The 12,340-nt window shown below is 36.5% G+C and overlaps 1 protein-coding gene across 3 annotated transcripts; it reads left to right on the top strand.

Moving 5' to 3' along the window:
• Nucleotides 1-680: 680 nt before the first annotated feature.
• On the top strand, nt 681-10,220 carry LOC132187480 (mediator of RNA polymerase II transcription subunit 15a-like). 3 transcript variants are annotated; one of them, XM_059601802.1, is made up of 10 exons: nt 681-856; nt 1,258-1,409; nt 2,734-2,845; nt 2,953-3,808; nt 4,630-4,700; nt 6,466-6,540; nt 6,722-7,066; nt 8,789-9,055; nt 9,338-9,412; nt 9,594-10,220. In XM_059601802.1, exons 2-10 carry the CDS (start codon nt 1,267-1,269, stop codon nt 9,915-9,917), a joined length of 2,268 nt encoding a protein of 755 aa, XP_059457785.1. In that variant the 5' UTR covers nt 681-856; nt 1,258-1,266; the 3' UTR covers nt 9,918-10,220. The 3 variants fall into 3 exon arrangements, with proteins under 3 accessions (XP_059457785.1, XP_059457788.1, XP_059457786.1); XM_059601805.1 differs by lacking the exon at nt 6,466-6,540; XM_059601803.1 differs by having other exon boundaries at nt 681-1,409.
• The last annotated feature ends 2,120 nt before the right edge of the window (nt 10,221-12,340 follow it).

Raw genomic sequence — 12,340 nt, 5'->3', positions numbered from 1 at the left:
TAATGGCTTTGTAGTCCTTGTGTAGGGACCACTGAGCTTCATATTTAAAAGCTCTCTCCATTTTTCTTCTCCTGCAGTGGTCAAATAATCTCAATCTCAGAGGAGCATGATCAGAGCTAAGCACTGCTTCAATAGCCACACCCGCTCCCGGGAAATTTGTACACCAAGATGCATTTGTCACCACACGATCAAGTCGCTCCTATATAACAGTACTTAAGCCAAATTCATGTATAACAATATTTACTATATCGTATATTTTATATGGTACAAACGAAACATTTTTCCAATATCGTAATTATGCAATTTGGTCTTTAAATGGAGAATTTATCACAGTAGATACTTTTGAAGTGTCTATAAGTACTCTTGCTTTATTTTTGTTCTACGCACGTCGCATGCCCTTTTTTTTCTAATTAAATGCAGGAAAAGGCATACAAAGAGGACGCAAGCCTGCTTTTATCATACACGAAAGGTCGCCCATTCAAAATACTTTATGGTTTATGGTTAGGTTCCGATACCATAATGATTTTATTAATATATTAAAAAATTTAATGTCATAAATAAGAAGAAATTACTTTCCAAATTATATTATCAGATTTATTATTTTAGAAATGTGAAACCGACTGGGCGCCGCAAACTGCCACCTTAGCTAAAGTAGGCGGCATAACTTTTGATAACTTTTGATAACTTTTCATCACTCGCGTGTCCAGTGTCCAAATCGGCTTCAGTTCCTCCCCAGTGGAGTTCACTGCATTGAACACTTGCTATGATGATTTTCCTCGTACCCAAATCACTGCAAAATTCAGCCGCGTAGAGAGCTCCCACAGCCTCCGCCACCACTGGGTAGCTCATCTTTCTTGTAAGACTCTTAACTGCAAGGACACATCCCTCTCGGCCCTTTCCAATACCTGTTGATTTCATGAAAATTTCTTGATTTATTTATTTATATAAAAGAGTCAACCCATTTTGTTCGAAAGCACCGACCGGAGAGGCTTACCTCGAAAGAACCTGTACGTACAGGTCACCATGACACCATCGCCGGTGTCTATGGTATTTCTTGCACATATATTCGTTACACATGGTAGAAACTCTATCCAGAGTTCCAATAATCTACCCTTTGCCTCGCTCTCAAAATTTGTGTCAAGACCATTAAGACTCCATTTATTCGTTTCTTTCTTGTTTGAGCGATTTGAATTTGAGTTTAGCGGTGGTAAAAGCTTTAGGTCCGCTTCGATTCGCTTATAAATTGATATTATTTAGAGAAATTCGATGGATACCAATAATTGGAGGTCCAATCCAAGTCAAGCCCCCGTAGGAGGAGGAGCAGAAGGCGGAGGAGAACCCACCATAGACACCGGCGATTGGAGGACCGAATTGCCGCCCGATTCTCGTCAAAGTATTGTCAACAAAAGGTGATCTCTCTCTCTCTCTCTCTCTTAAACGAATAATGTAAAATTTCTATTTTGCTTAACTTTCCCGATTATATATATTTACGGATTGTGTTTAATTTAGTGGTTTCTAATCGCCAGCTCTAAGGGTCCGTGTATGCAGCGGTATACAGTTACAAGTACCTTGATGGACAAAATTAGCTACAAATTAGTCTAATAAATTGTAAGTGTCTCTTAGCATGTGAGAAACACGAGTAATGATATAAGGAAGACCAGAGTCCTCATAGAGTCCTCCCAAATATGATGTGCTATTTAAAACCACCAATAGATCAAAATTCAATAATGATCATCTCAAATTCAATGGGAATTTGAAAAGTCACGTCACATTTGGGGAACATGTTTTTTTATTAACATGTGCTTCTTACATGTGTTTTTTTTTTAATAGCATTAATAAGAAAGCATGTATTTGTATTTCTTACATGCTTTTGAAATACATGTCACTTTATTAGACTAGTTTGTTTTACAAACTAGTTCGTAAAATGGAACTATTCCTGTGAAATTATGCAGTATCATCTTAAAAGGGTAGATGGTTGCTTAAATTTTGGTCAAGATGATCTCACATGAAGGAAAAAAAAAAAAAAGGGAATAATCTTGGGGAGAAAATCCTTGGAAGTTTGAAAAAATGCATTTAAAAATATGAGAATGACAATTAGGACTTTAATTTTAAAGCGGTAGATAACTTTGTGAAAACAAGGTGTGCTGGCATAGGAGTTTGGACTACAATGGCTAATACTATATCAGAAATTTGAAACAAAAGATGTTGCACAATTCCCAAATAAAGAAGTGGGAATAGAATTTGCTCAGGAACACTTGGGGGTCTTTCATGTGAAAGCAAATTGTGCTGTCGCGTGACTCAAGTTATATTGGTCTTACTTATCCCCCCAAAAAAAGGTTATCTTGGTCTTCCCACGATGTATACTGAAGATTAGTGGTATAGGTTTTCTGGCCTTTGTGAATGGTTCCTATGTCTAAGTTGAGTCCCAATGAAACTTGCTAAAATGCCAGTCCAGTGTTGCCCCCCTCCCTTCTAAACTGAAAAATAAAGTTGAGAGAACATTTATCGGAGTTCCAAGTTTGTGGTTTCCAGGTGGTGAAGTTTAAACAGTCATTGACTGCTGCTTCTATTTTCTTTCCCTGGAAAAAGTATATGTTTCTTGTCCTTTATTAATTTTAAATTTCATGATTCTCTTGGCGTTTCTGTGGCTTAAGTTCTGCACTGTCAGCATACTTCACAAATTTGAATCTCTATATGGCCAGTATTTATTAAGAGTACATCTTATGTTTATAGAATGGACACATTAAAGAGGCATCTTCCCGTTTCTGGCCAAGAGGGATTACATGAACTCAAGAAAATAGCCATAAGGTTTGAGGAGAAGATTTATACTGCTGCCACAAGCCAGGTACTTCCATCATAGTGCTCCCATAATTTTCATGATGTATATGTACATTTCCTTGAATGTATACTTGCAGAATAGATAATACTATTTTTCTCTTTTGCATCTTATAGTCACTCGTGCAATCTCACATCCAGCAACAACAGCCGCAACAAAATCTATTACAACCCAAACAGTTGCAATCTTCTCAACAATCAGTCATGCAAACATCATCTGTGATGCAATTGTCTCCTCTCTCTGGTCTTCAGCAGAATCAGCAGCCATCTATTCAACAAGCAACACTGTCCATGCTTGAGCAGGATTCTCAATCAGTTCTCAGGCAGCGGCAACAGCCACAGCAGGCTGCTATTATTCATCAACAGCAAACACCAATGCAGCAGCAGCTGATAGGGCAACAGTCAAATGCCACAAATATGCAACAGAACCAATTAATTGCTCAACAGAAGAGTGTTGGGTACATGCAACAGCAGCAACAGAGGCTGCTTGGCCAGCAGAGTAATCTTCAAAACATGCAGCAGCAGAAACAACAGTTAATAGCTCAGCAAAATAACCTCTCTGATATGCATCAGCAACAGTTGGGCTCACAAACTAATGTTTCTGGGTTACAACAGGAGCAACAACAGTTGCTTGGAACTCGGTCTGTTAACTCAAGTATGCAAACTACTCAGCACCGAGTACACATGCTAAAACAGCCCAAGGTTCCAGTGCTGCACCAACCACAACAGAGCGCATCTAATCTGTTACCAACTCAAGGGCAGCCGTCACAATCACAGCCACAGCCACCAGAGCAGCATCAGCAGCAATTGATGTCTCAGATTCAGTTGCAACAGCAGTCAAATTCATTACAAAGGGATATGCATCAAAGGCTTCAAGCATTAGGTCAAGCATCGGGTTCCTTGCTTCAACCACAGAATGTAATTGATCAGCAAAAGCAGTTATATCAAAGAATTCTTCCAGAGACATCATCAAGTATGTCATTGCCACTATGCATGTTTCTTCCCTGTTCCCATATCACTTTTTCTGTTTGGTGATTTTGTATTCAGTTATCGTACACTCCCCTTGCAAGACTATCAGCCTGAAAATTTTATACATATTTCTTTTTGCTTCTCTTTTATTTTTTCTTTTTTTGCTGTCCGACTTTTCAACTGTGCCTGGTTTATATTCTCAAAATGCATTGTGGTTGATAATGTTTTTGATGTAAATTTGCATTTGTTTAGTAGATGTGTGGTTGGAAATGGAACTTTTTGCTGTAAGTACTTATGTAAAGTCTGGAAGTTTTGGGAATGATTGAAGGATGCATTCATTTTGTGCTACTCAAAAGAAATTTCATGTTTCAAAATCTCACGTCTAGATAAAAGACCTAAGTTCTTGGTGAAAATATCACTGCCCTCTGCCAGCCCCACCTTAAGCACCACTTTTCCTGTATTTATATGCAGTGCTGCAAGTTATGTTGTCAATGTCATTGTTATTGATTCCACCACAACCATCTCCATAGTCTTTGCCATGGGTGGGTTCTCCACTGCTACCACCACATCTGCCACCACATCATGGTTGCTTGCCACACTTGTTAGCACTTTCATCTCTGCACCCATGATCACCTTTTGAGTTATTTTTTCTCAAATCACTGACAGTCCCTTAGTTACCCATGCTTTCAAAGTGAATGAATTCTGTAATGGTTTTATCATCATATGTAAATTATTTACCTTCTAAGCGGCTATTCATTCATGTGCTCATATTTTCATGCATTGATATCTTTGTACTCATATTTACACACATTGATATCTTTGTAGAGTCTCTAGATTCCACGGCTCAGATAGGACATGCAAATGGGGATGGTTGGCAAGAGGAGGTTTATCAAAAGGTAATATGAAATGAATTGTGAAATTCACCTGTAGATTTTTAGAGGAAAAGTTTCTTGTGGGGGTTGTTGGTTTTGGGTCTGGGTGAACTTTGGGCTTAATTGCAATGTCCTTAGTTGTTGAAAAACAGGACATAACAATTATAAAATTAGATAGATATGGAATATCAAATAGAGAACAAAGCTTCCCATCTTTATAGGATTCGAAGAATTATCTTAGCAATAGAGAATATAATTTTTTTTTTTTTTTCAAAAGAAAGATTTTTTCAGAAAACGGACATTGTTGAAGCTTCTATAAATTTTTTACTATCCTGAAAAAAACTCTCCTAACCATACTTTTAGGACAAAAGAAAATGAAGATAAAGAGTCAAGATACTCATTAATCTGATGCTATAATGATGTATATGGTATTGCATTGGTGAGGATAATACTGCTGCACATATGCAAATGACACTGAATTTGGAATTTACCAGCCATTAGCAGAACAAAGAAAAAATGTATACCAATGAATAACTTGATGGCATGTGTAGGCGCTTGGCGTTGGTTTTTCCCTTGTGCTTGATCTTGAAATGGGGTTCTTGAGTTGGTTTTATGCTGAGTCCAAAACCTACAAGTTATCAGTTCTAGAAAGGGGGTCTTTGCTTCGGATGGTTGAAGGCAGTGACGGAGGAATGGGGGGGCTGGTATAGGTCATGGCCCCCCCAATTCACAAGAAAACCTTTGTTTCTAGCAGGATGTGTGGTGTAGAGAAGCAACTCTCAATATTTTCCCAGAACTCTATTCTATAGGTCAGGATAAAGAGGCTTTAGTGTCAGATTATATGGACTATTCTGGCACCTATGTCCATTGGAAAGTGAGTTTTATCATGGCGGTCCAGGATTGGGAGCTCGAGTCCCTAGTAGCATTCCTCGATCTTTTTATACTCATCGAAAACCCTTCAAGAGAAACAAATAAAAATGTTGTGGTTCCCAACCTATAATCATAGGTTCAAAGTGAAGAGCTATTACTATACTTTACAGATTGGTGACTTCATCCCTTTTTCCTTGGAAGAGTGTTTGGAAGGTGAAGGCTCCTCCTTGTATCACTTTCTTCACTTGGACGGTAGTTTTGGGTAAAATTCTTACGATTGATAACTTTCGGAGGCAGGGTCTTACCCTTGTTAATTGGTGTTGTCTTTGCAAGAAGAGCGAGGAGACCATAAACCACCCTCTCATCCATTGTGAGTTTACTAGGGAGATATGTCATTTTATTCTCATCTTTCTCGGAGTCTGGTGGGTCATGCCTAACAATATCGTTGAGCTACTTCAATGTTGGGAAGACACAAGGGCAAGGACAATCCAAAGAGGCCATACGGAAAGTCATCCCACTTTACTTATGTAGAGTATTTGGAGAGAAAGAAATTGATGTCTTTTCTAGGACTGCAAATCTAATGTGCTTCAACTAAAATCTTCTTTCTTGAGTGCCCTCTTAGATTGTGCTGTAACGTTTGTTCCTAATTTCTCCTCTTCTAATCTTGTAGGTCTTGTTGACTTTCTAGATTTTCGATCCCAATCGGTGGTTGCTTCTCTTATATACTTTTCGTGTACATGGGCTTTTCTTTCTAATAAATTATTATTCATATATATATATATATTCTGTTTATGTATACAACTAATGTCTGGTGATATATTATGCACAATTATGTAGATGTAGCAAATTTCCTATAGAGCGTATGGCTCCTGAAGAAATGAAGAGTTTGATAATATATATTGCTAATATTATATTGCAGATTAAAGCCATGAAGGAGATGTACTTACCTGAAATAAATGAAATTTACCAGAAAATTGCTACTAAATTGCAGCAGGTATTTTAAACTTCGAACCTTTCCTTGTGCCATTCGTTGACTGAGTTTACTCATTAGTCAGCTTTTCAGTCATACTTATGGTGGTAATGGCATCCACCATAACTATTGGTAATTTTCTAACTTGATCTTTGTCCATTACCTGTGTTCTTATTCTTATTATTTTTGTTATTGGTTTCTCCAGCATGATTCTCTTCCACAACAACTAAAGTCAGATAAACTTGAGAAGTTGAAAATGTTTAGGACTATGTTGGAGCGTATTATAACATTCTTACAGGTTTCGAAAAATAACATATTACCCAATATCAAGGAGAAGTTGGGGTCTTATGAGAAGCAGATATTGAATTTTATAAACGCACATAGGCCAAGGAAGCCTGTTTCTTCACTGCCGCAGCCACAATCTCAATCTACTCAAAAGCAGTCTCATGAAAATCAAATGAACTTACAAGGTTCTGCAGCGGCTCTAGATTCCACGTCTCAGACAGGACGTGCAAATGGGGGTGATTGGCAAGAGGAGGTTTATCAAGAGGTAATATGAGATGACTTACGAAATTCACCTATACATTTTTGGAGGAAAAATTTCGTGTGGGGGTTGTTGGATCTGAGTCTCTGAAATTTGGGCTTAATTGCATTGTCCGTAGTTGCTGAACAACAGGGCACATCAATTCTAAAACTATATAGATATGGGATATCGAATAGAGAACAAAGCTTCCCATCTTTATAGGATTAAAAGAATTATCTTAGCTGTACAGAATATGAACTCTTTCTTTTTCTTTTTCTTTTTTCAAAAAAAAAAACTACATTGTTGATGCTTATATGGAATGTTTACTATCCTGAAAAAGTGCTTCTAAGTTAACCATAGTTTGAGAAAAAAAAGAAAATGTAGATAAAGAGTCGAGATACTCATTAATCTGTTGCTAAATTGCTGTATATGGTATTGCATTAGTGAGGATAATAGTGAATTCAGATGGTAGTCTGTGATACTAGTGACAATCAGCTAAACCGTTCTTGTTAAGCTTCAATTAAAAAAAATAAAAAATAAAAACTAGTTGGAAGTTGGAATGATTTTGGTTTATGTAGTTGTTTAAACTGTTCATAATTGTATTTTAGCTTTCTTAGCTAAGAATCTAACACTTGGAAGTATTAAGTTATCCAAAATATGAGAGAGTGTGAGACCAGATCTGCATTGGACTTGGAGGAACTTTCATGTCTAAAAGGAGCTACTAGAATTAAATAAAAAATAAAAAAATAAGAAGAAGAAGAAGAAGATGGAAACAAAGGAGCTTTCTTGTCGGGATCTATCAGCTTCTCGCAAAGCAGTGGAACTTACATTGACTGAATCTAGAATGTATTTTTTTTCCTCGTGAGACGATGCATTTTATTATATGGTGATGCTTTAAACAATAATGTTTTTTTTAGTCATATGTAATGGATTGATTGCTTTTACTGCTTACTTGATTTGACAAAAAGTGCTTTTGGTAACAATTTTCTCTATTCGCGGATTTTACTGATTGGGAACTAAAATAGGATAAAAACTAGAAAGAAAAACTAGATATTGTAATAATTTTATAAAGAAATCAAGGCACACAGATCGAGAACTTCTTGAAAATTTTCAGATATATTGTCAAACTTTCACATGGACTTATTTTCTTGATTTATTATTAATTAACCAAATTATATTTCTAAATTTTTATAGTTTGATTGTTCTTTTAAGCTAACATGTTGACGAATATATAAACATTTCAAAATATGAAAAAACTGTTGAAAAAAACTAATTAAACAAATTACAAGTGTTTTTTTTTTTTTTTTTTTTTAAGGTTTTAATTGATAATTAAATAATGTTTACCTGTTCATTTCTTTTGTTACTTATATTATTTAATATTTTTGACAATCAATTTTGTTTGAGCTCTTTCTCTTAATCTTTTCTCTCCTAAACGAAAATCTCGGCTCCGCCACTATTTGTATATGTAAAATATTTCTTACAAAAATCGACTGTTGGAAAATCTGTACACCCATTATCTTGGGCACTGAGAGTAGTTTCTGGAAAATTAGAATTTAATCAATTTAAATGAGGTTTACCTAGCAAGTTGCTTTGGTGAAGTACCTAATGGGCAGCCTGATATTTCTATTCATGTGTACAACTAATGTCTTGTGATCTATCATCCATAGATGTAGCACATTTGCTATAGAGAGTATGGCCTGTGAAGAAATGAAGAGTTTGATAATATATGTTGCTAATATTAAATTGCAGATCAAAGCCGTGAAGGAGATGTTGGAATCTTTTGAGAAGCAGATATTAGATTTTGGAGACACAAATAGGCCAAGGAACCGTGTTTCTTCACTGCAGCAAGGACAGCTTCCCCCGCCACATGTGCACCCTATGCAGCAGCCTCATGAAAATAAAATGAACCCTCAGTTGCATTCAATTAACTTACAAGGTTCTGTGGCAGCTCTAGATTCCACTGCTCAGACAGGACGTGCAAATGGGGGTGATTGGCAAGAGGAGGTTTATCAAAAGGTAATATGAGATGATTTACGAATTTCACCTGTAGATTTTCCGAGGAAAAGTTTCTTGTGGGGGTTGTTGGATTTGCGTGTGGGTCAACTGTGAGATATTGAATTGTATCTGATTATATCTTAAAATTACTAATGGCAGCCAGATATTTCTATTTATGCATACAACTAATGTCTGGTGATATATTATCCACAATTATGTAGATGTAGCAAATTTCCTATAGAGCGTATGGCACCTGAACAAATGAAGAGTTTGATAATATATGTTGCTAATATTATATTGCAGATCAAAGCCATGAAGGAGCTGTACTTACCTGAAATAAATGAAATGTACCAGAAAATTGCTACTAAATTGCAGCAGGTATTTTAAATTTCAAACGTTTCCTTGTGCAATTCATTGACTGAGTTTACTCATTAGTCAGCTTTTCAATCATACTTATGGTGATAGTGGCCTCCACCATAACTATTGATAAGTTTCTTACTTGATCTTTGTCCATTACCTGTGTTCTTGTTCTTATTATGTTTGTTATTGGTTTCTCCAGCATGATTCTCTTCCGCAACAACCAAAGTCAGATCAGATTGAGAAGTTGAAAATATTTAGGACTATGTTGGAGCGTATTATAACATTCTTACAGGTTTCTAAAAATAACATATTACCCAATTTCAAGGACAAGCTCGGGTCTTATGAGAAGCAGATATTGAATTTTATAAACACAAATAGGCCAAGGAAGCCTGCTTCTTCACTGCCGCAAGGACAGCTTCCCCTACCACATATGCACTCTATGCAGCAGCCACAATCTCAAATTACTCAAAAGCAGTCTCAGAAAAATCAAATGAACCCTCAAAATTCTGCAGGGGCTCAATGAACTTACAAGGTTCTGCAGGAGCTCTAGATTCCACGGCTCACACGACATGTGAATGGGGGTGATTGGCAAGAGGAGGTTTATCAAAAGGTAATATGAGATGACTTACAAAATTCTCATAGATTTTCGGAGGAAAAGTTTCTTGAGGGGTTGTTGGATTTTTGAGTCTAGGTGAAATTTGGGTTTAATTGCAATGTCCGTGGTTGCTGAACAACAGGACATTAGCAATTATAAAACTATATAGATATGGGAAATGGAATAGAGAACAAAGCCTCCCATCTTTATAGGATTAGAAGAATTATCTTAGCTGTACAGTCTCTTCTTTTTTTTTTCTTTTTTTTTTCTTTTTTCCAAAAGAAAGATATCTTTTCAGAAACAAAGACATTGTTGAAGCTTATAAGGAATTTTTACTATCCTGAAAAAGTGCTCCTAACCATACTTTTAGGGGAAAAAAAAAATGAAGATAGAGAGTCAAGGGACTCATTAATCTGATGCTATAATGTATATGGTATTGCATTTGTTAGGATAATAGTGCTGAAGATATGCAAATGATACTGAAATAGGAATTCAGATGGGAGTTTGCGATACTAGTGACAATCAGCTAAACCATTCTTGTTAAGCTTCAATATAAAAAAATAAATAAATTAATAAATAAAAACTATTTGAAAGTTTGACTGGTTTTTTTTTTTTTTTTTTTTTTTAACTTCACTTTAAACTTCTAAATTACTGCGCGTTTTGAGAAGACCCTCCAAAGTTAAAAAAAACTCTCAATTTGAACTTCTCAACTTTTAATTATAATCAATTTAAACCTTTATGTTAGTTTTTAAACGTTAAAAGTGATACAATGACGTTTATATCTTTGACTTTTTTATAAAATTTTAAATTTACCTTTAATTTCAAATTAAAAAAAATAATAATAAAATAAATAAAAAGTCCACTGTGGGTCACCTTATGACCCAGGTTGGGTCTCTGGCAAAGACCCATCGTGGGTCAAATGGCCGCGACCCACACTGTGTCTAGACTGAAGCCTAGTTGTGGGTTAGTAGACCCATGCTGGCTAACGGCCAGACCCGTGCAGGTTGTGGTCAAACCCAGCCGTGGGTCATGGCTAGACCCATGTGGGTCTGGCTTGACCCACGGGTCACAAGGTGACCCACAGTAGGGTCACCTTCGACCCCTTTTTTTAAAAAAAAAACAAAACAAAAATCTGTGGTATTTTGGTCTTTTTTGGTATTGTCGTTAGAAGTTAACAGCTAAATTTGATAGAGAAGTTTAAATTGACTGCAATTGAAAGTTGAAGGGTTCAAATTGAGAGTTTTTGAACTTTGGAAAGTCTTTTCAAAACGCGCGGTAGTTCAGGGGTCTAAGTGGAGTTTTTCTCTTCTTTTTTTTTGAAGCAAATCAATTTCATTAAAAGCGCTTAGGGGTGCAACTAAAAAAGCGTTGATACACATAAAATATACGAAAGAAACCCTTAATCAAGAGAATGATGAATATAATTCATTAGGTTCAAGGTTCAAATTTTCTTGGGTGCAAACAATTTCTTAGAATTAGCCCGCCGGCGATATCGAAGGATTATTCGATCAGTGTGGAATGGGTGCTTTATACGGGGTTCAAAATTTACCCAACAAGGGTTGATACATAAAGTGATCCTACCTTGAAGTGGTTCCTCGTCATGACAAAAAACAAGGACGATCAAAGGTTTAAAAAAACTGCAAAACTAGAAAATAACAAGCTCTGATGTGCGGATATCCATGTACATAAATTGTTGAACATCTCCACATCTTCAAAGTTCTGAGCATTTTGCTCTCTCCAAATAAGCCATATTGGGCAACCAACCTCCAAACTTCCATACGAATACCACACCCTACCTGACCTCCACAACACACCATCAAATCTCTAACACTTCTAGGCAGAACTCAATCCACACCAAACAGATTAAGAATAAAGGTCCATAACTCTTTTGCTACTTTACAATGAATCATAGGAAGAAGACGAGGGGTTTCTTTTGCTCGTGGAAGAAGCTTCTTGAGCTCATTAGGTTTGTCGTGGACCGAGCCTTTGCCATTGGACTGGGCAAGCCCAATTTTTGTCATGGTTTTAGGCCCAGGGTTGGGCTTAATCTTCTTTCTAAGAAGTTTGGTGCTGATTTGGGGTTTGGGAACAATCCTGCGGGCCTGGATCCAAAGCATATTTCTGGGTTGGGGCTTGGGCCTTCATCGAAGCTTGGTTCGGGTTTGGTTTCGGGTTATAAATGGAAGGCTTTATATAAGGTTCTAAATGGAAATAACTATGGAAATAGAGAAATTGGATAATTAGATTGATTATGGAATAGAAATTGTATTGGAATAAAACATAAGTAGCTAATTCAAGATAGCTAATCTCCTAACAAGGATTACAAACAACATTACACATCAATTCTCTTC

Source organism: Corylus avellana, chromosome ca7, assembly GCF_901000735.1.
Source record: "Corylus avellana chromosome ca7, CavTom2PMs-1.0".
Lineage (NCBI taxonomy): Eukaryota > Viridiplantae > Streptophyta > Magnoliopsida > Fagales > Betulaceae > Corylus > Corylus avellana.
This window is presented reverse-complemented; position numbering and strand designations above follow the sequence as displayed.